This window comes from Notamacropus eugenii, chromosome 3 (genome assembly GCF_028372415.1).
Source record: "Notamacropus eugenii isolate mMacEug1 chromosome 3, mMacEug1.pri_v2, whole genome shotgun sequence".
In the NCBI taxonomy this organism is placed as follows: Eukaryota; Metazoa; Chordata; class Mammalia; order Diprotodontia; family Macropodidae; genus Notamacropus; species Notamacropus eugenii.
In genome coordinates, this window is record NC_092874.1 from 220,027,470 (window position 1) to 220,054,955 (window position 27,486).

The 27,486-nt window shown below is 41.0% G+C and overlaps 1 protein-coding gene across 1 annotated transcript; it reads left to right on the forward strand.

Moving 5' to 3' along the window:
• Positions 1-17,697: 17,697 nt before the first annotated feature.
• CCDC184 (coiled-coil domain containing 184) lies at positions 17,698-19,872 on the forward strand. Its single transcript, XM_072654518.1, has one exon. It carries the CDS (start codon positions 18,096-18,098, stop codon positions 18,660-18,662), a length of 567 nt encoding a protein of 188 aa, XP_072510619.1. The 5' UTR covers positions 17,698-18,095; the 3' UTR covers positions 18,663-19,872.
• Positions 19,873-27,486: the final 7,614 nt, after the last annotated feature.

The following is a 27,486-nucleotide window of genomic DNA, read 5'->3' on the forward strand; positions in this document are numbered from 1 at the left end:
GGCTCACCAAACAATGGATGAGACATATTTTGGTGTTCACTAATAGTATAATGAAGGATACTTGGAGTAAAGGAGGCCCTTGCAAGTGATTCAAGTAAACAAAACTACAACACCAGCAACTGGCATATGAAAGCATCTTGAGGGATGAGGTGGATATAATTTTCATCGGCTCTGATTCCTGGGTGGTAAGCATGGATCTGAATGAGTTTTCTGGGGCTTAGAGATACTAGGATTAGATAATTAAGAGCTCTCATTTTTGGGATCAAGAACAATGGAGAAATAAGAATAAGAAATATCTAGGGCTAGGTTTATCCTATTATTGCTCCAGGAAAGGGAGTGATTCCCTGTCTTGAAGGAATAGGAAGTGGGTGGGCATTTTCCATCAAGGGTGACTTCAAGAGAAGTTCAAACAGAAACCTGAGTCACTAGAGCTCCTGAGGTCATGGTCTAATGGAGTCAATGCTGAGAAGCTCTTGTGTGCTGGGCTTCCGTAGTCTGAGAAAGTTCTTTGAAGACTCTTCAACTAAATGAACTTCATCAATTTAATTTTATAGAATTAGCTAAATTTATTTTTTTATTTTACTTTTGAAAATTTATTTAGTATTTTATTTCCCCCAGTTATATGTAAAAATAAATGTTAACATTCTTTTTAAAAACTTTGAGTTCCAAATTCTCTCCTTTCCTACTTCCTCTCTCCCCTCTCAATTGCTTGAGAAGGCAAGCAATTTGACATGTTGTACTCATGTAGTCATGCAAAACATTTCCATATTAGTGATGTTGTAAAAGAAAACATAGACTCAAAACAAATATACTCAAGAAAAATAAAGTAAAAAAGTATACTTCAATCTGTATTCAGACACCATCAGTTCTTTCTCTGGGAATGGATAGCATTTTTCATAGGTCCTTCAGAATTGTCTTGGATCACTGTATTGCTGAGAATGACTAAGTCATTCACAGCTGATCATCTTATAATATTGCTGTTACTTTGTGCAAAGTATATTTCACTTTGCTTCAGTTCATGTAAGTCTTTGAAAGTTTTTCTGAGAACATCCTACTCATCATTTCTTATAGCACAATAGTATTCCATCATAATTCCATACCACAGTTTATTTAACCATTCCCCAATTGAGGGGCATCCCTTCAATTTATGATTCTTTGATATCAGAAAAGAGGTGCTCTAAATATTTTTGTTTTTTATCTCTTTGGGGATACAGGTCTAGTAGTGGTATTGCTAGGTCAATGGGTATGCATGGTTTTATAGTTCTTTGGGCATAACTCCAAATTGCTCTACAGAATGGTTGAATCAGTTCACAACTCCACCAACAATGCATTAATGTCTCATCTTCTACACATCCTCTCCAATATTTGTCATTTTCCATTTCTGTCCTATTAGCTAATCTAATGTTATGAGGTAATGCTTCAGAATTGTTTTAATTTGCATTTCTCCAATCAATAGTGAGTTAGGACATTTTTCCATATGGCTATAGCTTTGATTACTTCATCTGAAAACACCATCTCTTTTGATCATATATCAACTGGGAAATGACTCTTGTTTTTATAAATTTTATAAATTTGATTCTATGTGTTTGAGAAATGAGGACTATATCAGAGAAACTTGCTTCAAAATATTTTTTCACAGTTACTATTGCTAGCTATATTTCCTCCTTCCTATTTTCCCTCGTTCTATTCTTCCTCTCCTTTCACCCTGTTCCTCCTCAAAAGTGTTTCACTTCTATTTCTTCCCCTAATCTGTCCTCCCTTCCTTCTATCACCCTTCCCCCCTCACTTATCCTCATTCCCTCCTATTTTGCTTTTGGGTAAGATAGATTTCCATAGCCAATTGTGACAGAGTATGTTATTTCCTTTTTGAGCCAATTCTGATAAGACTGAGGTTCATTCACTTCCTCTTTCCTCTCCCCTCTTCCTCTCTTGCCTCTTATGTGAGATAATTTACCCCATTCTACCTCTCCCCTTTCCTTTCTCCCAGTACATTCCTCTCTCAACTCTTAATTTTACTTTTTAGATATCATCCCTTTATATTCAACTCACACTTGTGCCCTCTGTCTATATATTCTCCTTCTAATTATGCTGATAATGAGAAAGTTCTTATGAGTTACAAGTATCACCTTCCCATGTAAGAACATAAACAGTTTAACCTTATTGAATCCCTTATGATTTCTCTTTCCTGTTTACCTTTTTATGCTTCTTTTGCATCTTGTATTCAAAAGTCAAATTTTCTATTCAGTTCTGGTCTTTTCATCAAGAATGCTTGGAAGTCCTCTATTTCACTGAAAATCCATTTTTTCCCCTGAAAGAGTATACTCAGTTTTGCTAGGTAGGTGATTCTTGGTTGTAATTCTAACTCAGGAGTGGAGAACCTTTTCATGTTGGAAGGCTGTATCAATATGTAGCTGTAATCAAATAAGGCTGCATTGAAAAAACTTCAGTTAGATATATTTAAAGATATACATTATTTTGTAAAAAAAAAATCTAACTGCTACACACTTAATAATTTCAAAAAATGAAAAACTTTGTTAATTTCAAAGTTAACTAACCTTTTAATGACTGTGGTTGTGTCTGATTTTTGTTGGAAAACATTTGAATATTTGGTTGCAGCATGGAGGTCTGCAATTTCAATAGATCTGCTAGATGCATATGAGTCATTTATGACCTTCAGGGCATCTTGAGTCCCAGGTAGGATAATATTCACAGAAATAAGTGGTTGAAAAGCAAGAAAGCATTTTTGGGCATTTTCCATATTTCAACAAGATCTTTCTTAGCATCAAACAATGACTTTAAAATGTCATCTACTGAGAGCTCAATTTCTTCTCTAGTTCTTTGGTGTTTAGCCCTTGATGATATCAAGTAGGTGAGGCTGAATGCCAATGTGAGTGTGATGTCATGCTTCTCAAAGTCAGTGAATCTTTCACTGTGTTCTCCAACCAATAGGTCTGTAAAAGCTGCATAGTCTTCAAATGATTCACATATTTCATCCTGCTCATCAATGACCTTTGTTTGCTGGGGAAAATGTTCATATGAAATTTTATTTCGAAGAGGAAGTGTTTTGATAAAAGATAGCTTTTTTTAAATATGCTTGGATTTTTTCCCCACATATCATATATAGACTTAGTTTTACCTTGCAAAGAAATATTCAAGTCATTTTGATTTGACATACAGAAATGCAGCATTTCTATAGAAATCTTCTTTTAATAATTCACATTGCTGATTTTTTTCTTCATAAAACTTAACTATCTGTTCTCACAGAGATAAAATTTTGGCTAACACCAGTGCTTGTGATAGCCAATACATTTTAGAATGATATGGCAAATCCACACTGAACACCACATTGTTAAACTTTAGCATGTTATCAAACTGTTGTTACCATGTTGCATTTGAATGAATATAGGTAACAATACTTATAACTTGTTGCCAAATGCCACTTAAAATTGTAGCTTTGGCAAAGAGATTTTGCTGATGCAAGATACAATAAAAAGAAATGAGAGCATCTGGATGTTAATACTTTTTTTAATCTGTGCAATAAACCCTTCATGTTTTCCTAATATGGAAAGTGCATTGTCTGTACATGCACTCACTAATTCACCAAATTCGGTCCAACTTCATGACATTTATTTTGGAAGTTCGTATATCTATTCCCTGTGTTCTGTTCACAATAGTGCCCAAAGCGAGTAACTTTTCATAGCAAAGAAAATCTGTTGCTATGTCCTGAATGAAGTATAAAATGTGTGCAGAGTCAGTAGTATCAGGTGATTCTTCTAAAGCAATTGAATAATATATGTTTTCCTTTTAAAGTATTGCATGAAGTTGATCAGTTAAGTTGAAGGCCAATTGATGCTGTTGATTAGTTATGGCTCTCCTTGAAAGAGGCAGTTGATTGTATTTTGAAACATTATCAGAATCTATGTATCCTACAACTTTGACAATGTATTCTTTCACAATTTCTACATCGTTGAATGGCTTCCCTTCCCCCATGCCCCCCACTCTTGCCTCAATATGTAAGAATGTATAAACTACTTTATAAATTGCTTCAGGGGCATTATTTCCAGGTCTTATTGCTGCTTGAGAGAATTGTCTTTGCTTTTGTTATTCATCTTTCACTTTCTGCAAAACAACCTTTTTGGCCTGTCTCTCTAATTTAAAATATTTGTGGTCCTTATGAGTATTATAATGCTAACGAACATTGAGTTTCTTTAATGTTACAGTATCACAAAGCAAGCAAATCATATTATCTTGAACAGAAACAAGATAATATTGCAATTCCCAATCATCATTAAAAAATGTGTTTTACTCCTGCAGTTCTTTTGGTCTTCTTTGGCATGCTGGGCTGTTAAGCGGACAGAATTACAAAATACTGTCAAACTCTGCAACTATACACAAATTCCACTTCAAACAGAAACATAGTAAATCATTGTCAAAAAAACTGATAACAGACTGATGTACTCAACCCCCATAAACACCCGCCAACCAGTCTTGTGCAGTAGTGGTGCCAGTTAGGCAAGGGAAGTTATAACTAAATAATGAGAGTAGCAGCTGTCAATTTAACCCTTATGGTTTACTAAAGTTCTAATCATGCCCGTCAATTTGAGAGGATCATTTTGTTGAAACTTATTTTATTCTTTGATATTTTAAATTCATCCATCTTAAAAATAGAATATGAATATAAAAGATGAGCAAAAATATATTAATAAAAATAAAAGGATTTGCTCTGTAAAATTTAGATTCAGTCAAAAGTTGCAGGTTCCCCAGCCCTGTCCTTGCTCCTTTGATTTCCAGAATATTATATTCCAAGCACTCCAATCCTTTAATGTAGAAGCTATCTAATTTTGTGTTATTCTAACTGTGGCTCCACAGTGCTTGAATTGTTTCTTTCTGGTTGCTTGTAATATTTTCTCCTTGATCTAGGAGCTCTGGAATTTGGCTATAATATTCCTGGGAGTTTTCATTTTGGGATCTCTTTCAGTAGGTGATTGGTGAATTCTTTCCATTTCTATTTTACTCTCTGGTTCTAGAATATCAGGGCAGTTTTCCTTGAAAATTTCATGACAGATGATGTCTAGGCTCTTCTTTTGTGGCTTTCAGGTAGTCCAATAATTTTTTAAAATATCTTTTCTAGATCTATTTTCTTGGTCAGTTGTTTTTCTGAGATATTTCACATTGTCTTCTATTTTTTTCATTCTTTTGGTTTTGTTTTATTGTTTCTTGATTTCTCATAAAGTCATTAGCTTCCACTTTCTCAATTCTAATTTTTAAGGAATCATTTTCTTCAGTGAGCTTTTGTACCTCTTTTTCCATTTGGCCAATTCCACTTTTTAAGGAGTTTTTTCTTCAGTGAATTTTTGTGCCTCTTTTCCCATTTGGTCAATTCTACTTTTTAAGGCATTCTTCTCCTCATTGGCTTTTTGTACTTCTTCTACCACTTGGCCTAGTCTGTTTTTCAAGGTGTTATTTTTGTCAGCATTTTTTGGCCTTCTTTACCAGGTTGTTGACTCATTTTTTATGATTTTCTTGTATCACTCTCCTTTCCTTTCCCAATCTTTCCTCTACCTCTCTTTCTTGATTTTCAAAATCCTTTTTGAGCTCTTCCATGGCCTGAGACCAATTAATATTTTTTGGAGGTTTTGGATATATAGGATCTTTGACTTTGTTGTCTTCTTTTTAGTGTGTGTTTTGAGCTTCCTTGTCACCATGGTAACTTTCCATAGTCAGAATTTTTTTTCTGTTATTTGCTCATTTTCCCAGTCTATTTCTTCACTTTTACCTCTTTGTTAAGTTAAGGCTCTGCTTTCAAGGTAATGGGTACTCTGTTCCAAGCTTCAGGGGTTTTGTGCAGCTGTTTTCAGAGATACTTCTAGGGACATCTAAGTTTCCTGATCTTCCAAGCTGGTATGATCTAAAGAGAGGTGTGTTTACCACTCTCCTGGACTTTGCTCTAGTCTGTGAGCAACCAAAAGCACTCTTTCCTGCCCTGGAATTTTGAGGAAAGCCTGCCCCCTCCACTGAGACCAGAAGCTCTAGTGTGCTAGTGCTTCTCCTTGTCCTGGGACTTCCACCTAGGGCTGTGACTCAGATCCAAGTACAGTAGAACCTCAGTCTAGGAGTAACCATGTTTATGTGTGGTTAGCTGGATAAGGAAAAATTTTTCACAAAATTTGTCTTGCAAGACGAAAAATTCAGAGTACAAACATCATGTTTGGATTTGAATGGCTTGCAAAGGTGAATGCTGAAGACATTTAAGAGCTGGTGGAGGAATATAGCCAGGAGCTGACGACGAACAAAGTGATGGCTCTGCATGAGGAGCAACAGCAAAAGGTTGCGGAGGATATCTCATCTGAGGAGGAGATTGATATGTCAGAGGAATCCCTCCTGTCAAGTGAGATTAGGAAGGTTTATCAGATGTGGGAAAAAGTGCAAAATTTTGTTGAAAAATATCACCCAAATAAAGCTGTAGCAATGAGAGCCATGAATATTTTTTTTTAACAATAATGCAATGTTACATTTCTGTGATATTCTGAAAAAACATCACAAACAAGTGTCAGAAGTGAATGTAAAGGAAAAAAAAACAGTCAAAACATGAAAGTGATTCTAAAAAATGAAAAATGAGTGAGGGCAGTAGTGTTAGTCTTATTTTTAGTGAAAGTTGTGTTCATCCTTTGCTGCCTAAGAAGACCACGCCATCAGAGAAATCATGACATAACTTGTACTTGACTTTGTTTTGAGTGAGGGAGGGCTGTGCAGGTCACCAGCCTCACTTCTCCTCCAGAGTCGTCTGAATCCAGTGACCTGATATTCCTCAGGATGACTGGAGATGGCCCAGGATGCAGTGGGAGACCTTGGACCCTTTAGGCCAAGGTCTTTACAATACTTACTTAGGGTGAGGCAACGCCCATTCATTGAATAGGCCTGTGTAAGAAGTAGCCAGGGCGTGGCCCCTTTAATGAGGTCAAGAAAAACAAAGACACAGACTGGGCGGGAAACAGCAACAGTTACTACTGATAATCACTCTAAAGCTAGGGCAGGTCCAGGAGCCCTTGGCAGGGGCCCCATGGAGTCCCAGTTTCAGAGTGTAGTAGGTTTAACGTTCTTAAGGTTTTGGGATGAATTTTGTCCTGTCCCCAAACCTTTATTGAAAGTAGCATAAGAGAGAATACTCCCAACAATGAAATGCCTGGTGTTCTCATAGAAGGAGATTCTGCTTCTAAGCAATAACCCTTCCTCCTCTTCCTCCCTCTCATCTCCCTCACACCAGCCATGACTCTTCTCAAGGGTAAAGTGCAGATTAATTTATTTTATTTTTGGTTTATATTGTATACTAATTATTGCTACTGTATTTCAGGCGCATCAGGGACAAAAAACTTCCTTAAGATTATTTTTAAATGAATATTTTTGAGGATGTGGTACTGATCATTCAACTTTATATTATTTCCTATGGGAAAATTTGCTTTGCAATACAAACAAATCACATGACGAACAGAATCTTGGAACAAATTAAATTTATAAACCAAGGTTGTACTGTCTGGGCAAAAAAACAGAGTGCTGCCTCACTGCCAGCAAAGAAATCCCTGTAATCTCCTTCTGACCAGTTTTTCGGTCCCCTTACTGTCTGTGGACTGAGAGCTCTGGAGGCAGCTGCTGATTCAATGGCTTCCAAGGCTTGTTCCTGGTTTGCTGGAGTGGAGATGTGCTGGTGCAGCCTGTGCTGGACTGTGCTTCATTCTCACCCAGGTGCAACAGATCTTTCCTGCTGACCTTCTAAGTTATCTTTGACTAGCAGATTATTTCACCCTGTCCTTTTGTGGGGTTCTGCTGCTCCAGGAATTGATTTTATGGCATTATTTAAAGGTGTTTGAAAAGATTTGGGGAGAGCTGAGGTGAGTGGCTGCCTTTTCTCCATCATCTTGGCTCTACCCAGAATTAGATAAATTTTGTAAAGGCTCTTTGTTCCTTCTTAGGTAACTGAGATAGGAAGTTCTTTGTAGCTGATCCCAAAAAGTCTCTAGAAACCAAAGCTCTGACTCTAACTATTAGACATTCATTTTTTTTTCTCATGCTGGCAATTTAGCTTTTTTAGTGCTGTCATTAATAACCAGAGAATGTTCATCTTTGCACCATCTTCATCCTTCAAAACAACTTTCTTTAGTACCCATAGGCTGATCTCTTAAGATCACTGCGGCCCTTTTTAATAAGACATAAGGAGTTTTTCAGTGGCAGCTCCAGGGTGCTATGTTCCCATATGGAACCATCTGATTGTCATCTGTTTTCCCCATTTTGCCACTTTTTACACTTCAGTCATGACAACCATGAATTCATTTCCATTCAGTCTTGCCAACTGATTCCCAATATTGTAGCCCAAGCATGATTCACTCCACTTTGGTGGTCCAGTGATGCATATCTCTCCAACAACTTTGCTATATTTTATTTTTTAGAAGAATGTTTCATTACTGAATTTTATCTGTCTTAAATCAAGGAACTTAGGACAGCGTAGAAATTATTTTTTGTTTCCATTCTGCCACTTTTTCATTTTATAGGATTCTTTATTCCAATCACATTTCAGGTTTTCATTGTTAGGCCTGTGTTTTCTACCCTTTATTCCATGTAATTTTTTTCTTTTTCATTATTGCAAACTTCAAAAACATCAATAATTTTCTTTCATTTAAAAAAAAGAATATAAAAGGATTATATATGACACCATGAATCTTTATTAAATGAATGGAAAAAGCACTTTTAAGGACTTTCCATGTACAACCATATTCCAAGATTCTTTTCACATAAAGCATAGCTCAAAACAAAATAGATGCAAAACCTCTGTCTATCCTTTCTCCTTTTTGAAACAGAAAGGACAGGAGAGAACAATAAAGGCACCCTTCAAAGGCCCTGTAGATGGCACTAGAGAGCAAGAAACGCCTATAGCTCTTCACAAAGTAACTGGATTCATGTCTTTTTTAATTTCCCTAGCATTTATTGCCAGGTTCAGCTTTTTAGCACTCCATGTGCTATCCTTTTTTCCCCCTTAAATTTAGAATGTTTTCATTTGTTTTACAAGTGTCTCTAAACCCTTCACTAGAGATTTCAGGGAATTTCCCCTTGGATTAAAATCTGAGATACACTGTCTTCAGGTCCCTGTATGCCTTCTCTCCCAAAGCTGGAAGACTGAAAACCAGGATCTCTCCTCAAGCTCTCAGCAACTCTAGTTAAACACAAGTGCACAGCACTGAGAGGAGTTTTATGTGTATGAATTTTGAGCCAGGTTACACAAACATTTATTTTTTTTCCTCTTTCTCCCTTCCCCATTCAACAATAACATTTTAAAGGGAAAAATAAGACCCTTGTAACAAATACGCATCATGCAACAAAACAAATTCCCACACTGGCTATATCCAAAAATGCATTTCATTTTGCCTTTCAAGTCCATTGCTGCTCTGTCGGGAGATGGATAGCATGATTCATCAAGGAACAAAATCTCTGGAGTCATTATTAGTCATGGCATTGATTAGAGTTCTAAAGTCTTTCAAAGTTCTTTTTGTTCCTAATGTCATCATTGTATAAATTATCTAGTTCTGCTCATTTCACACTACATCAGTTCACAGAGATCTTCCTGGGTTCCTCTGAAATAATCTATTTCATCATTTATAACAATAATATTTCATTACATATGTCATAATTAAATTAGCTAGTCATTCTCTAATAGGTCTAATAGACACCCCTTTTGTTTCTAGGTTTTGACTGTTTGCTGTTGTGTTCGTCTTTCGTTGCTGAAGATCATGCCATCAGAGAAATAATGACATGACTTGCACTTGACTTTGTTTTGAGTGAGGGAGAGCTGTGCAAGAACTGCTATAAGTATCTTTGTACATGTGTCTCTTGGGGTATAGTTTAGGTCAAGAAATAGTATGGCTCACTCAAAGTGGATGCACAGTTTAGTAACTTTTTGAGCAGTGGTCCAAAGTTGCTTTCCAGAATTGTTGGGCCAACCAAAGGCTTACTTGATAGGACTAGAAAAAATAATAACAAAATGCATCTGGTAGAATAAAAAAAGTCAACAATATCAAGGAAATTAATTTTAAAAAGTGGGAAGGGGAATAGCAACACTAGATCTCAAACTATACTATAAAACCATAACCATCAAAACAATTTGGTACTAGTTAAGAAATGGAGAGGTTGATTAGTGGAACACATTAGGTAAATAATATTCAGAAGCAAACAAGCACAGTAGCCTACTGCTTGGTAAACTCAAAGATCCCAGCTACTGGGGCAAGAATTCATTATTTGACAAAAACTGGGAAATAGAAGTGGAAAACAGGCAGAAACTAGGTATAAACCAACATCTCACACTGTATAACAAGATAAGCTCCATATAGAAACATGACTTAAATATCAAAGATGACATCAGAATAGCTGGATCAATTTATAGTATCACCAGGAGTGCAGTAGTGTGCCTGTTTTCCCACAGCCTTCCAACATTTTCCATTTTCCTTTTTTGTCATCTTAGCCAACCTAATGACTGTAAAGTGGAACTTTAGCATTGTTTTAATATACATTTATTCATTAGTATTTTGAAATATTTTTTCACATACTTTGACCATTTGTTAAGGAATGGCTCAATCATAAATTTGAATTCATTGCTTATATAGCTTGGATATGAAATATTCATCAAAGAAACTTGCTGTATAGATTTTCCCCCAGTTACCTGTATCCTTTCAAACTGAATTAGTTTTGTTTGTGCAAAAGCTTTTACATTTTATATAACCAAACTGTAAATTTCATCTTTTGTGTCTTGTCCTTCTGTTGTTTAATCATGAACTCTTCCCCTCTGTATAAATCTGAAAGAGAATTTCTTCCTTGTTCTTCTAATTTGCTTATTGTGTTGCTTTTTATATCTGTCATGTATCCATTTGGAGTTAATCTTGATATTCTTCCTGAAATGTTGGTCTAACTGCTTTCCAGTTTTCCTAGCAATTTTTGTCAAATAGTGAGTCGTTTCTTCAGTAACTGAAATCTTTGGGTTTATCCAACACAGTGACATCCAACATAGTTTATCCAACATAGTGACATATCACTATTTTCAAGTTCACTTTAGTTCTTGAACTCCCACTGATGCATTTCTATTTATGCAAACCACTCACTCACATATTTAGATAACAAATATAACCATTTACTTGACAATAAGGCAAGTAATAAAAAAATCACAAATATTAGTCACGCGTATGAATTATAAAATACATCACAATTCATACATAAGCCTGGGTAACATTCTCTCATCAATCCATTCAATATCTATGAAGGTGGGGGGAGGGGAAGTGAATACACTTATAAGAACCTAGAGGGGAGGCCCAGGAGGAAAGAAAACCCATGAGTTTGGAGTAACACGTCTGGACTTCAGGTTTTAATGTCATTGACATTTAATGTCATTCAGAAACTGTTTTGCTTCTCTGGAAATTGCTTGTCTATTGATCTTCAGAGCTCTCTAGCTGGGCAAATTCTCTTCTGTACTCAAAATGACATAGCATTTACAAACTTTTCACTTTTTAAAATCACCCTTAAAAGGGCATTTAGACAATGTTACCTCTTAATTTGGGTATCAGTCCCCTTTAAGCCAGAGAACTGCAAAGCCTATCAGACTGGCTTTCTCTGGGTTATAAAAATCAGCCTAGCCAGTTATTCACTCGTCATGATGTGACATTCATCATCCAATCAGAATAGAGCTCACAGCAAAGAGCTCAGAGGAAACCAGCCCACACACCTCTTAGAAAACAAAGCAGCTATCACAACTGTCTTTTCCCTTAAAAAAGGGGGGGGGGGAAGCCTGATGGGGGTAGGGGGAGGAATGCAAGTTATTTTTGAGAGACTTTACCTCTCAAACTCTTGGTGGCACTGAGCAGCAAGAGCTGGAATTGTAGTCTTTATTCAGAAAGGATCAGGAATCATTCATCAAAACCTTCTTGTCAGCCTACCGTTCCTGTTGCTGGTGTCTTCAAACAACTCCAGCAAAGTGACTTCTCTGACCCTCTGATGTTTCTTCCATCTTACCTTCCCAACAGTCTCCTATCTCTTACACCTCCTGGGACCTTTCAGTGACTTAAATCAAAGCCTCCTGGCACTCAGTGTCTTACTTTTCACTTGAAATGTGAACTCATCTAATATCTCCTGGGGGATATATAGTCCTTTTGAAATCATACATGTCTCCAAATATTTGTGTTTTTTCATTAAAAAAAGTTTTCTTGGGGCAGCTAGTGTCATAGTGGATAGAGCACCGACCAGTGTCAGAGTCAGGAAGACTTGAGTTCAAATCAGGTCTCAGACAATTACTAGGTGTGTGACCCTGGGCAACTCACTTAACCTTGATTGCCTCCCCTCCACCCCCCCAAAAAAGTTTTCCCCTATTAACTCTCCATATATATTCCCATATGTGTATATACACATATGTATATATATACATATATACATGCATACATACTAAGGGACCAAAAGGTCCTGTAACTCTTTCATTTTCAAAGTCCTCTGTCATTTTGTGTTCTAGAAAATGTTTCCCCATGCTAACATTTTTCCAGTTTTTAATAAATAGAAATTGTCTTATGCTGTTTTAAGCCATTAAACTGTTTACATACAAGTGTGACAACTACTAGGGATACAACTCCAAAAACTGAAACAATCCTTACTTGTAATGAGCTTACATTCTACTAGGGGACATAACAATTCTATATAAAAAAAATATACAGCCAAATATTAAGTTTACAAATACGTACAAGGTAGTTAAATGCAAGGCATTTGGGGAGGAAGAGCACTAGCAGTTGGGGAGAAATCAGGAAAGCCTTCACACAGAACATAGTGCCTAAGCTGTATCTTAAAGCAAGAGAGGAACTCTGTGAGGCAGAGATAAAGAGAGGCGTCATTCCATGTGTGAGGAATGGCCAGTTCAAGGTCATGGAGATGGATTGAAGTGACTTCTATTTATAATACAATTTATCTTTTTTCTGAAACTACTGAAATTCCATCAGATAATTGTGTTTCTTCAAGCACATTTTTTTAAACCAATTTTTATTAAAACAAAGTTTTTTCTTCTCCTTGCAGGCATCAACATGTCTATTTATGACAATGCCTTATACCCTTTAATTGGTCAGTTAGTCAATGGACATTTATTATGCACCTACTATGTGTCAGGCACTATGCCAAGCCCTGGAAGGTTAATGACAGTCCCTGTTCTCAAGAAGCTCACATTGTAATGACACAGGTATGGGGGGAAGAGGGGAGGTATAACATTTGAACAACTATGTACAAATAAGCTATCTATCTACAGGATCAATTGGAAATAATTATCTGAGGAAAGGCACTAGAATTAAGGGTGATTATAAAATGCTTCCTGTAAAAAGTAGGATTTTAGTTGGGGCTTAAAGGAAGCCAGAAAAGTTAGGAGGCAGAGCTGAGGAGGGAAAACATTCCAGGTATGGGGAACAGCAAAAAAAAAAAAAAAGATGTTTGGAGTAGGGAAATGAAGTGGTTTGTGTAGAGAGCAGCAAGAAGAACAGTGTCACTGGATCTTGGAATACATCAGGGGGATGTGTCAGGGAAAGGTATAAAGTATAAGACTAGAAGAGGGGGGCAGATTATGCAGGGCTTTGGATGCCTTTCAACAGAGGGCTTTATATTTGATCCCTCAGGTGACAAGGAGCCACTGGAGTTTAATGAGTGGTGGGGTAAACATTATTAGACTTGCATTTTAGGAAGTTCACTTTGACTGATGCACAGAGGATGGATTGTAGTGGGGAGAGACTTGAGGCAGACAGATCAACCAGCAGGCTCTTGCAATAGTTTAGGTGTGAGATGCTGAGGGCCTCTATCAGGGTGATGGCAGTGTCAAAGGAGAAGAGGCATATGAGAGATGTTACCAAGGTAAGGAGCTTATGAATCTTTTGGCAGGGCATGGGTGGCAGCAGGAAAGTTTATGCTTTGGAGATAACCACTGATAGAAGTCCAACACCTAGCCCAGCTGGCCAAAAGACATGGACCTAGAAAGATACCATGAATACCCAAGTCAAAGATGAAATGCTGATTCAGTATTCCTATGAAATGCTTCATCTTTTGATGTCTTAGGTAGTAAACTTCTGGTAGAGCATAATTCTAGTTATTATTTATCCTGCATTTCCAAAGAGGACCAATGATATTTCAGGATGATGTCTTGACTCCTGCATGTATTGGATTTAAGTGAGGCAGAGTTGTATAAAGATGTCAGCTTCACTCTCTCTCCCAGTTAGGGATGCCCAGTGACAAGACAAAAGTCAGGAAGATTGGCGATGGCCCAGATGCAGTGGATGACTTTGGCATCTTTAACATCTGACCAAACTCTTAAGTGCTCCACAGCTCCTGCTTCAGCCACCTTCATGGTCATTGGAACAAATTGTTGGCATTTGCCCATTCATTCAGGGGAATTCTTCAGGTGCTTGGGGTAGACACTCTCCTAACTCACTGCTGGATTTGAGGCTCCTCAACCTGGTTTAGCCCATCTGCCATGCTTTACTTGGGTGTGACAGATATGCATACTACAGATTCTTGGAGCCACAGGTGTAGTTGAGTATCAGGTGGACACCAAAAGTGAATGAGAAGCCCTGCAAAGGACTTGGCAAGCTCTCATGCCAGAGCTGCTAGTCCTTCTTGAACACCCATACACACCATAATGGTAGTTACATAATGGTAGTAATAAGTTACTGTTCCTTGTTTAAGACTTCATCATTGCTATCATTAATTCATTGTTGATGGAGCTGTGAGCTGATCCAACCATTATGGAGAACTATTTGGAACTATGCCCAAAAGGCTATAAAAATGAGCATACTCTTTGACCCAGCAATGCCATCACTAGGTCTGTATCCCAAAGAGATCATAAAAATGGGAAAAGGACTCACATGTACAAAAATATTTACAGCAGCTCTTTCCAAGAACTGGAAACTGAGGGAATGCTCGTCAATTGAGGAGTGGCTGAACAAGTTGTGGTATATGAATATAATGGAATACTATTGTGCTGTAAGAAATGAGGAATAGGCAGACTTCAGAAATATATGGAAAGGCATATGAACTGATGCTGAGTGAAGTGAGCAGAACCAGGAGAACAGTAACAGCCACATTGTGTGATAATTGACTTGGATAGACTTAGCTCTTCTCAGTAATGTAAGGACCTAAAACATTTCCAAAGGACTCATGATGGAAAATGCCATCCACATCCAGAGAAAGAACTATGGAGTCAGAATGCAGAGCAAAGCAGACTATTTTCTTTTTTGTATTGTTTTTTCTTTCTCATGGTTTCTTCCTTTCATTATGATTCTTCTGTGCAACATGACTAATGTGAAAATGTGTTTAATAGCAATGTATATGTAGAGCCTATATTCAATTGCATGCCCTCTTGGGAAGGTAAGGGGAGAAAATTTAAAACTTATGGAAGTGAATGTTGAAAATTAAAAATAAATTAACTTTTTAAAAAAGACTTTATCATGGCTATGTTAAGGTGGAGTAAAGCTCCTTTTGTTAACTGTTCAATGACTTAGGAGTGCCTTATTTCTTCCCACTATCAAACCTGAACAGGGAGCTGATGTCAAATCCATCCCTAACATCTACCAACATTTTTCATTTTCTTCTTTTGTCAAATTTGCCAACCTGATGACTGTGAGGAAGAACTGCTCTACAGCTTTTCAATGGCCCTCTTAAACTGAGGTACCAAGAACTGAACACAATACTCTGGTTGACTTCTGACAGGAAAAGACTGCAGTGCTCTTGAAAGCTGTGCCCCTCTTCATGCAGTCCAAGACCACATTAGCTCCTTTTTGCTACATCACTTTACTGATTTTTATTGAGCTTCAGTCCACTAAAACTCCCTTATGCTTCAACAAACTACTATCCAATTGTGCCTCCACTATTTTATGCTCGTGAAGTTGATTTTTTTGTGCACAAGTATAAATAGTTACATTGTATCCCCACTGAATTTCATCGTGTTAGATTTAGCTCAGTGTTCTAGCCTGTCAAAATAGTTTTAGATCCTGACTTCTGATTCAGTGTGTTCGTAATCACTCCCAGCTTTATGTCATAAGCAAACAGCACAGAGCCACAACAGATTCCTGTACTTTTCCAGTGTAGACCTCCAGCTACACTGACTTTGAACCATTAGTGACAAATTAATGGAATTGAATTCTTGAGTTAACAGGTTTTGTGACCTTGAGTAAGACCTTGGTGGTATAATAGGCAATCAGTCTAACACAGAAGAGTAAAATACCAAACGTAGAATATCATTTTAGTCCTGGGAGCCACATTTTTAAAAGGAGATTGACTAACTGCCATCAGGGAGGGTAAGCACATATTCTGGAAATTTTAAGGAGCAATGAAAATATGAAATATTACCGTCATGACTATTATTCAGTAGTGAACTAAAGAGAGCAGAGATTTAAGGAACAGGTAATTCTCAGTAAGGAAATGGGACAGGAAATTTTCCTTGGTATGCTGGTCTTTCCTTTAGGATATTAAAAAACCTAGCTATGTTCAGTCACATAACCTATTGCTCCCAGTGACCTGATCTAGGGTTGTGTATCATTCTTATTGAAGAAGTAAGTGATGATATAGATGACTAGGTTCATTTAACAAATGAAGGGCTGTTCCTATCCATGGGGTTGCTAAGAAGTATAGGTTATTTTATTTCTAGCTACATCTCTGCTTCCTTTCTTTCCAAAGGACTGGAAGAGACAAGGAAAGAACATTTATGAAAGGCCTAATAAGGGCAAAATACTTTTCTAGGTTTTTTGGAAAGATTGGATTATACGTTCCTAACCATTCTCAGTTTCTGTGCTTACTGCCAGTGGTCTGCACAGCAGCACCAGACGAACAGCAATCTCTCCCTTGCTTTTGGAAGGGGTGTCCCTATCCACAGGGTACTTTGGGAGCTTCAGAAGTCCCCAGGGACTGGAAGAGAGGAGAGTGGAGCATGAGCCCCAGCTCCAGTTAGCCTGAGAAAGAAATCTAGCCGGGGGTGATTCCCAAGGGAAACGTTTGTGTATTTTCCCAGGGTAATTCTCAAGGGGTGCCATTAATGCGTGTGTGTATTTTCAGAAGTTGCAGGGAACCCAGGGAATCCTCTCTCTCTCTCTCTCTCTCTCTCTCTCTCTCTCTCTCTCTCTCTCTCTCTCTCTCTCTCTCTCTCTCTCTCTCTCTCTCTCCCGTCTCTCTGTTTCTGTCTCTCTGTCTGTCTGTCTCTCCCTCTCCCTCTCTCTGTATCTCTCTGTTTCTGTCTCTCTTTCTCTCTGTCTGTCTCTCTCTCCTCTCTCTGTCTCTGTCTCTCCGTCTCTCTGTCTCTGTCTCTCTCTGTGTCTGTCTCTGTCTCTGTCTCTCTCCATCATTCTCAAGGGGCACCACTGCTCTTTGGCTGTGCAGTTTTAAGCTGCAAACTGCAGTCTCACTGTCCTCCGATGAACAAGAATCCTGCCTATTCGCTTTCTTGACCCCCCCCCCCCCCCCCCCCCAGGCCTGAGGGTCAACGACCCCTCCCTCAAGGGCTGAGACTCTGACTGCGGGGGCCGACGGCGGTCCTCCACCATCACCTTGGGTCTGCCTCCCTCCCCCCAGCCCCTCCACGCCTATCTTTCCCCCCTCCTCTCTCTGGTCCTCCTTTCCTAGTTGCCATGGAGACTCACGTCATCTACGTGCCGTGCGTCGCCTTGGAAACGGAGGAGCATCCGAGGCGCGGCCGGGAGACCCGCCCCTCTCCGCCTCTCTCCCGCGGCCGCTGCCAGTTAATGGCGGCGTAGAGGTAGCCCTCGGACCCAGAGCCGGACCGGGCCTCGGCTCCCGCCCCGGAGCTGCCGGGCGCGTTCCTGAGAGGAGGCCAGGAGCGTGGGCTTCGCGTTCGCGGCTGCCGGCGCTAGGCCGGTGAATCTCCCAGGGTTGCCGGGGGCCAAGTCCGAGGGCCCCCGTCCCAGGTACTCGCTCGCTCCCCGCTCGCCCCTCGCCTCCCGGGACCCTCCGCCCGTGGGCCCCCTGCTCCCCTCGCTGCCCCCAGCCCGGGGGGGCCGGGTCGGACCTGCGGCCGCCGCAGCCGCCGCTTCCGAGAGTCAATGGAGGACGGACCGCTGGAGATCCTGACCAAGGACGGTGACCTCCCGGGCCCCCTGGAGGTGTCCTCGGTGCCCGCTGTGGGGGACGTGATCTCGGGCGAGTACAACGGCGGCATGAAGGACCTGATGGAGCACCTGAAGGCCCAGCTGCAGGCCCTGTTTGAGGACGTGCGGGCCATGCGGGGGGCCCTGGACGAGCAGGCCTCGCACATCCAGGTGCTTTCCGACGACGTGTGCGCCAACCAGCGGGCCATCGTCTCCATGTGCCAGATCATGACCACCGCGCCCCGCCAGGGCCTGGGCGCGGCCGGCGGCCCGGAGGGAAGCGAGCGGGGCTCGCCGGCAGCTCCCAACACCCCCCCTCCCGAGGAGTGGGGCCGCGGCTCGCAGGATGGCGAGGAGGAAGGGAAGGAGGTTCCCGGGCCGGCCACACCCACTAGCCACTGTGAGAGCCCGGAGAAGCCCTGTGCTCGCCTGCTGGAGGGGGACGGGCCGCTCGGGGATGCCCACGACCTGCCTGACGTAGCCCTGCTGCATCTGGAGATGGAGGGGGAGAACTCAATGTAAGGAGGCTCCAGCGGGGGGCAGTACCTCCGAGGCACGGTTCGGGGTTTTTGGTGCATGAGGATGAGGGAACTGGACAACTCGGTGCAGCATGCTTCACTTGGGTGTCTGCTATGGGATGCTGGGCAGAGACTCCTCTAAAGAGGAACTTGTAATGAATGGGATCATCCTGGATTCTTTCTGCCTAACAGACTGACAAAGAGGCTAACAGGGAGGAAACCATGGGGCATCTCACCTCTGGACACCCACCCATCCTAACCCTCCCCTTGCCCCTTGCCAACACAAGAGCCCCTGAATTGTGTAAATAAAATTCTTTTTATATTCTGAAGATGTACTCCTTAGGACTGAGGTAAATTAAATCCCTAGAGATGTATATAGAGATTAAGGAACTGAGGCTTTTGTTTTGGCCGCAAGAAACACCCGTCTGCTGAGACCCATTGACACTCAGTGCTGCTGTCCAAGCCCCTTCCCCCAGGATAGAGATCTCTACACCTTCTTGTTGGTTCAGGAAGCTTGAGGAATGACTGCATGCAGCCCAGAGAGTGTGAATGAAGGGGTTCCAGAGGCATCTGGGCTAAAAGGCAAAGGCTCTCAATGTGCATGAAGATTTGTTAGCTCAACTATTAGGATATTGCATGCCGAGAAGATCCTGTTTTGTTATGACTTCATCTGGGATAGCATATCATTGGGCTTTTAGGAACATTTACCCCCAGAGCCCGGGCAGAGACTTGGGAACCTGGAGACCACAGGGATGCTCAGCAACAACAGTCTTGGGGTGCTCCTGAGGTACTCTTGGGTACCACAGCCAAGATCTCTCCTGGCCAGACTTGCTTACCTCCAGTTCCTTTCCTTGCTAAAATTTCCCCTCTTGTAGCCAGCCACTCTGTGTTTGCCTCCATGATGTCCTGTGTTGTGTTATATGTGTGTATTGTGTTGTAGTGTGTGAGCCCCAAAGGGCAGGGTTTGTGGCTCACGTATCTGGTTCAGAGGGCCTCAGACCCCTTGTTGAGCCCCAGACTATCCTGACGCTTCCCCCCAACCTCTTCAGGGCATGGAGCATGTGGTTGTCCTGGGGTTCTGTAAATGATGTGCTGCTTTCCCTGCCCTTACAAGTACTGAATCTGTGTGACCTATCCCCTGCTCCTGTGTACTCTTTTTTCTTAGTGCTTTCCTTGATGTTGACCTTAATAATAAAGAGGCGTCATCTCCCTTCCTTGCTGACTGGTCCTGGGGGCAGGTCTGACTCTCCATTATACTCTGTATGAGGCAGGGCCCAGAGCAGAGAGCCACGTAGACTCAGGGGAAGTGTGTGTAGTGAAAAAAAGCTCCAGAAAACCTGAATTTGAATCCTGGCTTTGCCTTTTACAACTCAACTTTGAGCAAGTCACTTCGCTAGGATTTAGCTTTCTAACAGTAAAAATAGCTAACATTTGGGGTTGAACTAGATAACAGGGCTAATATTTAAATCACTGCTTTTAAAACAGTGCTTTAGACACAACTTTGCAGTGATTGCAAAGCACCTGCCATATCTTGTGTCACTTGATTACTAGATAATCCATTCCAGACTTTAGCCTGTAATGCTGATTCACCACCCTTTATCCTCCCTGATCAAGGCCGTGACCTGCATGCACACGTCAATATTGGGCCTGAGTTAGTGGCTAGTTCTGCCTATCTTCTCTATGCTTGGTTTGGAACTAAAGTTGAAGCAAGAATTCAGCTGAGATGTGGAAGAAAGGCTCTTGTTCAGTGAAGCACTTTGCATCCATATACCTGAATTTACCCATGTACCACACATTGGAAGAGGAAAATTTGCCACGGAAGAGGGATAGGAAGATTGTCAGGGAGGGGGGGGGCCAAAAGAAGCTTCTTTCAACCTCTTAATGGAGAGGGACAATTTGGCTCCCTTCCTTAACATCCCTGTGTAGGAGTTTCCTAAGGCTGCTTTGGGGGTGGTAGTTGGGAACCCTGGGGGATCTGCAGTGGTCTAGAGTGCCCCTGAGTAGGTCTCGTAGCCCCTCTAGTAATCCAAATTTACTGAAAAGGGTTCTGGGTGACTGTTTCATTCTGTCCTTGTGTATTGCAAATATATTCGAATCAGGAGAGAAGGAGTTGTTGAGGGCTGATTTGTACCTGAATGTATTTATCCTCTGGTGTGATTGTGTGGTAAATGGAACTTCAAATCCCCTCCTGTACCCACAGGATGAACGGGAGAGTCCTAGAACCACCATGGTGTTCAAGAATGTATGCCAGGGAGCTTCACAGCTAAAAGTTAAGCTAGTGTGTAGAGGCCCTTATTGGTATGTATGCAAGGAAGAGTCCCTGGGGAAATTACGACTTATAGTTTCAGCATCTGGTAGCATTCATTAGGATCTAAAGGGATGGAGATTCCTTTACCCTCCATGGTTTAAGAGCTGTAATGACAAGAATCCTTCATTTTTCTTGCTGCAGTTTTAGTCTTTTATTCTATCTTCAGGTTAGATGGAAAACAGTTTCATTTGTCCTGCTCCTTGGAGTCTACAGTATAATGGTTTCACTTCTCTGGCAAGGACACCACTAAGATGGAAGTCTAGGACTGTTCTTTGAGAAGGAGGGAGGTATTAATCCTTGATACTGCTTAGTCCCAGCTGTACTCTGGTACTTCATCCATTTGCTTCAAGCCAGGGCTAGGACCAAGTTCCAATGCTATCTCAAATCTCTTTAGTCATTAAAGAACCCTGGCTAAGTCCAGCTCCTAAGGACAACTGTTTGGGACCCTGACTCCATTTCGTAGGGTTGTAATAGGAAAAGTCTGTTGTAAACCTGATAAGTGCTATACACCATTCACCCATTCCACCATTTCATATAGAATCCAGTGCTTAGTACAGTGCATGGAATATAGAAGAAATGTATTAACTGTTCTTCAAATGGAATTAACTATTGAGCAAAAATTATGCCCCACCCCATTTTCCTTTCTATCACCTGCCCCCATAGGACCAATTGACAGGGGAAAAAGAGTGCACAAACACTGAAACGACAGACCTCAGTATATAACAATCATCTCTCATCATAGCTAAAAATTGCGCAAGAAGAAATGGCCCAGGCTGACTCCATTCTGTATATCCCTTTGGGGGTCTGAGCATCCTCTATGTTTGCCCAGAGGGTTCACAGAAATCCATGGATTTAACAGTTTTTACTGTCAAAAAGTTATTACTTCATTAGTCTAAATCTTTCGTGCCATATGATTTTCAAGGGATATAAAGACCAATGCCTCCCATCCTTCACACAGTTAAATACTATTATTACTTATCTGTCTTTGATCTTCTAGTCTTTGCCCATGGGCCTCATTCTTTAGTCCTCTTACCCTATTTGTGTCTCCCCTCAGATCCCACTAGATATTTTCCTGTGCACCTCTATGTGGAAAGGTTGTTTCTAGTGGAAAGGCCTTGTATAAGAGACCACTGTCAAGAAATGTTAGAATTTTCAACCAGTCTTACAAAGTTACTCTTTGAAGAGCATGCTAATAAGCACTGTTGAATAATATACAAGAAATAGACATGAAATCCATGTATAAATCTGAAATGATTTTGTTAGACTTTGGAATATCTGTGGGATATTGAAACAGATTTAAGTATATAAATTCAACAAACATTTAACAAAATACAATGATAAAGCAAAGATTTTGTTCTTAAGTAGAAGGGAAGGATACAAATAACTTGAATGAAGGGAGGAGAGATCCAGATAAATCTGAAGAGGCAAAGTTCCAGATCATTTTCAGCTGGGGTATAAGGTAAGGCTTTAAAGTAGAGCTGATATCGTAAATAGGCCTTGGAAGAATCAGTCAGCAGGTATTATTAAGGCCTAACTGTGTTCCAGGCACTGTAAAGTGCTGGGGATGCAAGAATAAGGAGTGAATTTCTGTTTGAAAATAGCTTACTTTATGGGGGAAAACTTCAAAAGCCAGACAATAGTGAAATTCCATTACAGGTCATTCCATCCTATTCTTTGGAAGAAGGAAAATGGGGGATAAAAAGTAGTTCACTTCAGCAAGAACCTGGACACACACACACACACACACACACACACACACAGCAATCATTTTCCCCAGTAATATAAGAATAAACAAATCTTTCTGTAATATGCTACTAGAACCACTCCTTCCATGCCCCCTTCAATGTCCACTGCCACAGAGATCTCAGAGCTCCCTCCATGAACACTGTTGTTACTTCCTCATACTCTTAAACAGGCACCTGCGTGCCTTTGAAGTCTTTGGTGCATAGCTGCTGCTTCTCCCACACTCCTCCTCCACACCCCACACCCCCACCTTTAGCACTGCAGCATCTCCAGACCCAGAGAATTTGAATTCAGTCTGCCATATAGGGATCAGAAGAGGAGCTGTCTAGCTCCCCTTGGACTGTATATGAAAAAGTCTTCCCAAGTGCTTCCCAGGCAGCACTTTGCCAATCTTTTTTCTTCCTTTGCTCTTCAACAGGACTGCTGAAGGAACAACCAAAACCTCTAAGTCATGGCCTTTCTTTTTGTTGAGGTCTATTCCCCTGAGGTGAAGATAGAATAGGAAAGTCTCACTGGGATCTCCTTCTTATCCCCTGACTGCCTCCTTGGGGCCAGAAGGAGAGTGATCCCCTCTTTCCTAGCTTGTTATTTTATTCTGGGTTCACTCATCACTTCTGTTCAGTGAGCCTAGACTCAGATTTCTGCTACTGCAGTGAAATTGTATGTAAATATGTGGGTATGTGATCTCAGACAGATCCAGGGGACGGCCATTGTCCAGATCTTCTTTCCTGGTATGGGGACCCTCCCTGTACCAATAGGACAAGTGCACTTGGCCTCCGCAACAAATATATATGTATTCCCAAAACAGTTCTAGGGAAATTTCGTAAGCCCACAATTCAGACGTAATATACAAGACAGAATCTTTATTTTAGTTGTTCATCACAGTTATTTCTCTTGGTTTTTCACTGCGTAGGCACACACCAGGACTCGGGTCACTATCTTTCCTCTGTATTGCATACATTCTCTCAGATTAGGTCTCTGAACAGCCAGGGACTTCCAGATTTGCGTTCCAGAACAAAGCATCTGTCTGCCTGTAACTCAGCCTCTCATTCTGTCTCCCTCCCTTTTCCCTCCCTAGAGCTCGTTTACATTCCTTTCAGTCTCCCAAGCAGAAGCAGTCAGAAAGTTTACCTAATTTAATAGCCTCCACTCAAGATACTTGCTAGGGAAGCGTATAACCAGGCAGGGGATGCTCACAGCTGCACTGACAGTGGGTAAAGAGAGGATTGGGTTCTAGGCTTTTCTGTCAAGGTTGGTGCTACATCCTAGATGTTGAGAAATCAGGATTGTCACTTCCAAGATCCTGACTTGACTGTACCTGGCTCTGACTCAGTGGAGCAGGAATGAAGCAGCTTCTCACTTGCTCCCTGGTCTTTTGGGGCTGGGCAGATTACAGAAAGGAGTCGAAAATCCTCAGTGACTTATTCCCAGGCAAAGGGAAGCTATAGAGGGCTTATGAAGATCCAAATGCCATTTCTCTTCTTTTCTATTTCTGTTTGCTTTTTTGAAGTTTGTACTACTACCTGAAATGATCTCCTTTGTCCAGAGTGCCTGCATTATCCCTCCTGCCATAATCAAGCACTATGAATCTCACTGTGACTCATAGCTTAGGGAGACCCATCTCATAAGAGGAAGGGTCTCATTTGGACTCATAGAGAACCAGATTCATGTTGAGGGGTCCTTTACTCCAAAGAAGTGGACAAATGTACTCTCTCTTTGACTCACTGGTGTAACTTTGGGGAAATCTTTAAAACAAGGTTTAGGTGTCTAGAATTTCCACAAAATGTGGGTATCAAAATCTCTTCTGAAAAAAGCTATATTGTAAATATTGGGTTTAGGACAAGTCTTTATTTTTTTGACCACAGAAATGTCGTAAGATTGAACACACTCACAAATATGAGATAACATGTATCAAAATATAAAACACCTCAACTAGTCCATTATATTCATTATCCTCATGTACCCTAAAGGCTATTGTGGGAATCATGTGCAGATATTTCGCTTTTACCTCAGACTTGTATTTTCTGAGCCACCAAAGAGGTCCAAATCTGCTTCCTGGCCAGCCAGGGCATGGTTTGAGCTTGTTTTCATCAATCAGTAACATAAAAGCATCCATTTCTCAGGACTGCTGATCACTGGAAGTATAGAGGAAAGTGCTTGGAAGAGTCCTAAAAGTAAGAGGTCCCTCAAATAAAGATGGAACCTTTATCATCATTCTTCTTGTATACCAGTGTGGGTGGCTCCTGCTCAGTCACTCAGTCACTAATAATTTCACCACCCTCCTGTCATTGTTGAAGAGGACCAATGTCTTCAGAAAAGTGATGTCTTGACTTGCAAGTGAATTGGATTTAAGTGAAGTAGGGCTGTATAAAGTCATCAGCCTCATTCCTCCAGAGTCATTCAGAGCCCAGTGTAAGACATAGGTCAGGACAACTGGTTCTTGGTCCCAGATGCAATGGGAGACCTGGGTCTTTTTAAGCTAAAGTCTTTCCCAGGTCCCACTTCTTCTGAGGCAACAACCATTCAATGATTAAAGGCTAGGTAAGAATTGAAGCAAAAGATGGCCTAATTTGCCTTCTCAAAAGAATCAATCTGGGAGGGATAGACCCTCGGGGATTCTGAATCCCTCTGATCATGGGAACCACCAATGAGGAGTTCCTTTGTCCTTTATCAAATGACAAAGACCTTTAGCAAGAAGCCAGAACACATGATCCATAGAGAAGGACCATGGAAGGTGCCTTAGTGCAAGCAAATCAGAGTTTTTCCCTGACTACCCTCACAACATTGGGAGATAACGGACCAAATAAAGATCTCAGAGTACTAGCAGAGGATGTTGATTGAAGGAGGAATAAGTCAAAGCACACATCCATCTTCTATAAATAGCTGGTCCCAGACAATCATCCCAGTAGGACACCAGGGCCTAGCTGAATACTACCTTCCTTGCCCCCATTACCTCTTGCTCAGGGATTAATATAAATGAATCCATTGCTATTGGAAAAGGTATGGCAATCTACTTACTATTGCTTTACCCAGAATCCCTGTGATTCTGGAATTGCCAGAGCAAAACTTCCTTCCTTAGTTACCACTCTCAGTTCCCTGATACCCATCCATATCATACCCATCCCTCCCATCTTCTTGTATAACTATTCTCCTCTTCCATTGCATACCATGGACAGAATCCTTGCTCTTCTTAACGAACTTCTTCATGTTAGACCACTTCTATTCTCTTTGTCTCTGTGCAGCCAAAGAAATTGGCTCGGTCATAAAGGGTACTAGAAGTTTAGCAACTGCTTCCAGTTCCTTCTCTCATCCTGTCAGACACTAGGCCAGGAAGGAACAATAGACCTTCCACCACTTCCAGACTGTCAGTCTTCTAGATAGTTACCTCTCTTTTGAGGTTCACTCTATCCAGAACCTGGTCATTGGTTTCTACTGACCTCCAGGTCATTCTCCCTCCTTTTATGACTTTAGTAGCTGGGTCAGTCTTCTTTTCCACCCAACCCCTGCTCTTATACTTGGGGACTTCAACTTAGATGTTGACATTACTTCAGATATCCTTTTTTTTTTTGTTAGTCAATGTCTTCAACTTCTATGATCTGCATTTTTGACATTCATGGGAATGGCCATGTTCTTGATCTCATCAGTGTTTTACCTCCACAATCCTTAACTCTGAAAGCCCTCTTTCTGATCATAGCTTGTCCTTCCAGCTTCCCCTATGTCTCACCCTTCTTAAACTTTCTTCTCTTCCCTTCCCTCCCCCCTCCAGGCAGTTCACATTTCCCTATTTTCCCAAACTATTACCTCTGAACTAACTTCACTGTCCTCCCTTCAAAATATAGCTTAGTTAAGCAGTTCAAATTTATGCTGTCCTCAGCCTTTGAATCCCTTGCCCCTGTCTTTTTGCTCCTCACTTTTGTATTCTAACCTTGAATTATTTATACCATCCACCTTCTCCATTCCTGGTATACTGCTGAATCGTCCTGAAGAAAGTCATACAACCATGTTGGCCTGGCCTACTACAAATTAATGTTATTCAAAACTCAATTGGGTCTTCACTGTTTTAAGTCAATCCTTTTATTTTTCTTGATTAACTTTTGAATTCCCACAGGAGCTATGCCAAATTTTTTCTCCTCTTCTTTCCTCTTTCTCTTCTGTACCTGTAGGGTAGCTAGGTGGTGCAGTGGATAGAGCACCGGTGCAGGAGTCAGGAGGACCTGAGTTCAAATCTCACCTCAGACACTTGACACTCAGTAGCTGTGTGACTTTGGGCAAGTCACTTAACTCCAATTGCCTCATCCTGGGTCATCTCCAGTCATCCTGAGGAATATCTGGTCACTGGATTCAGATGGTTCTGGAGGAGAAGTGAGGCTGGTGACCTGCACAGCCCTCCCTCACTCAAAACAACGTCAAGTGCAAGTCATGTCATCATTTCTCTGATGGCATGGTCTTCTTTTGGCAATGAAGGATGAACACACATCTGTACCTGATCAACACCTATCCTCTCCCTTTCAGCAGATTTTTGTTGCTGTTGTTCAGGCATTTTCATTCAAGTCTCACTCTTCACAATCCCATTTGGAGTTGTCTTGGCAAAAATACTGGAGCAGTTTGCCATTTTGTTCTCCAGCTCATTTTATGGGTGAGACAACTGAGGTAAAGAGGATTAAGTGACTTGCCCAGGGTTACACAGCTAGTAAGTGTCTGAGGCCAGATTTGAACTCAGGAAGATGAGTCTTCCTAACTTCAGACCTAGCACTCTGACCACTACACCTCTTTCAGT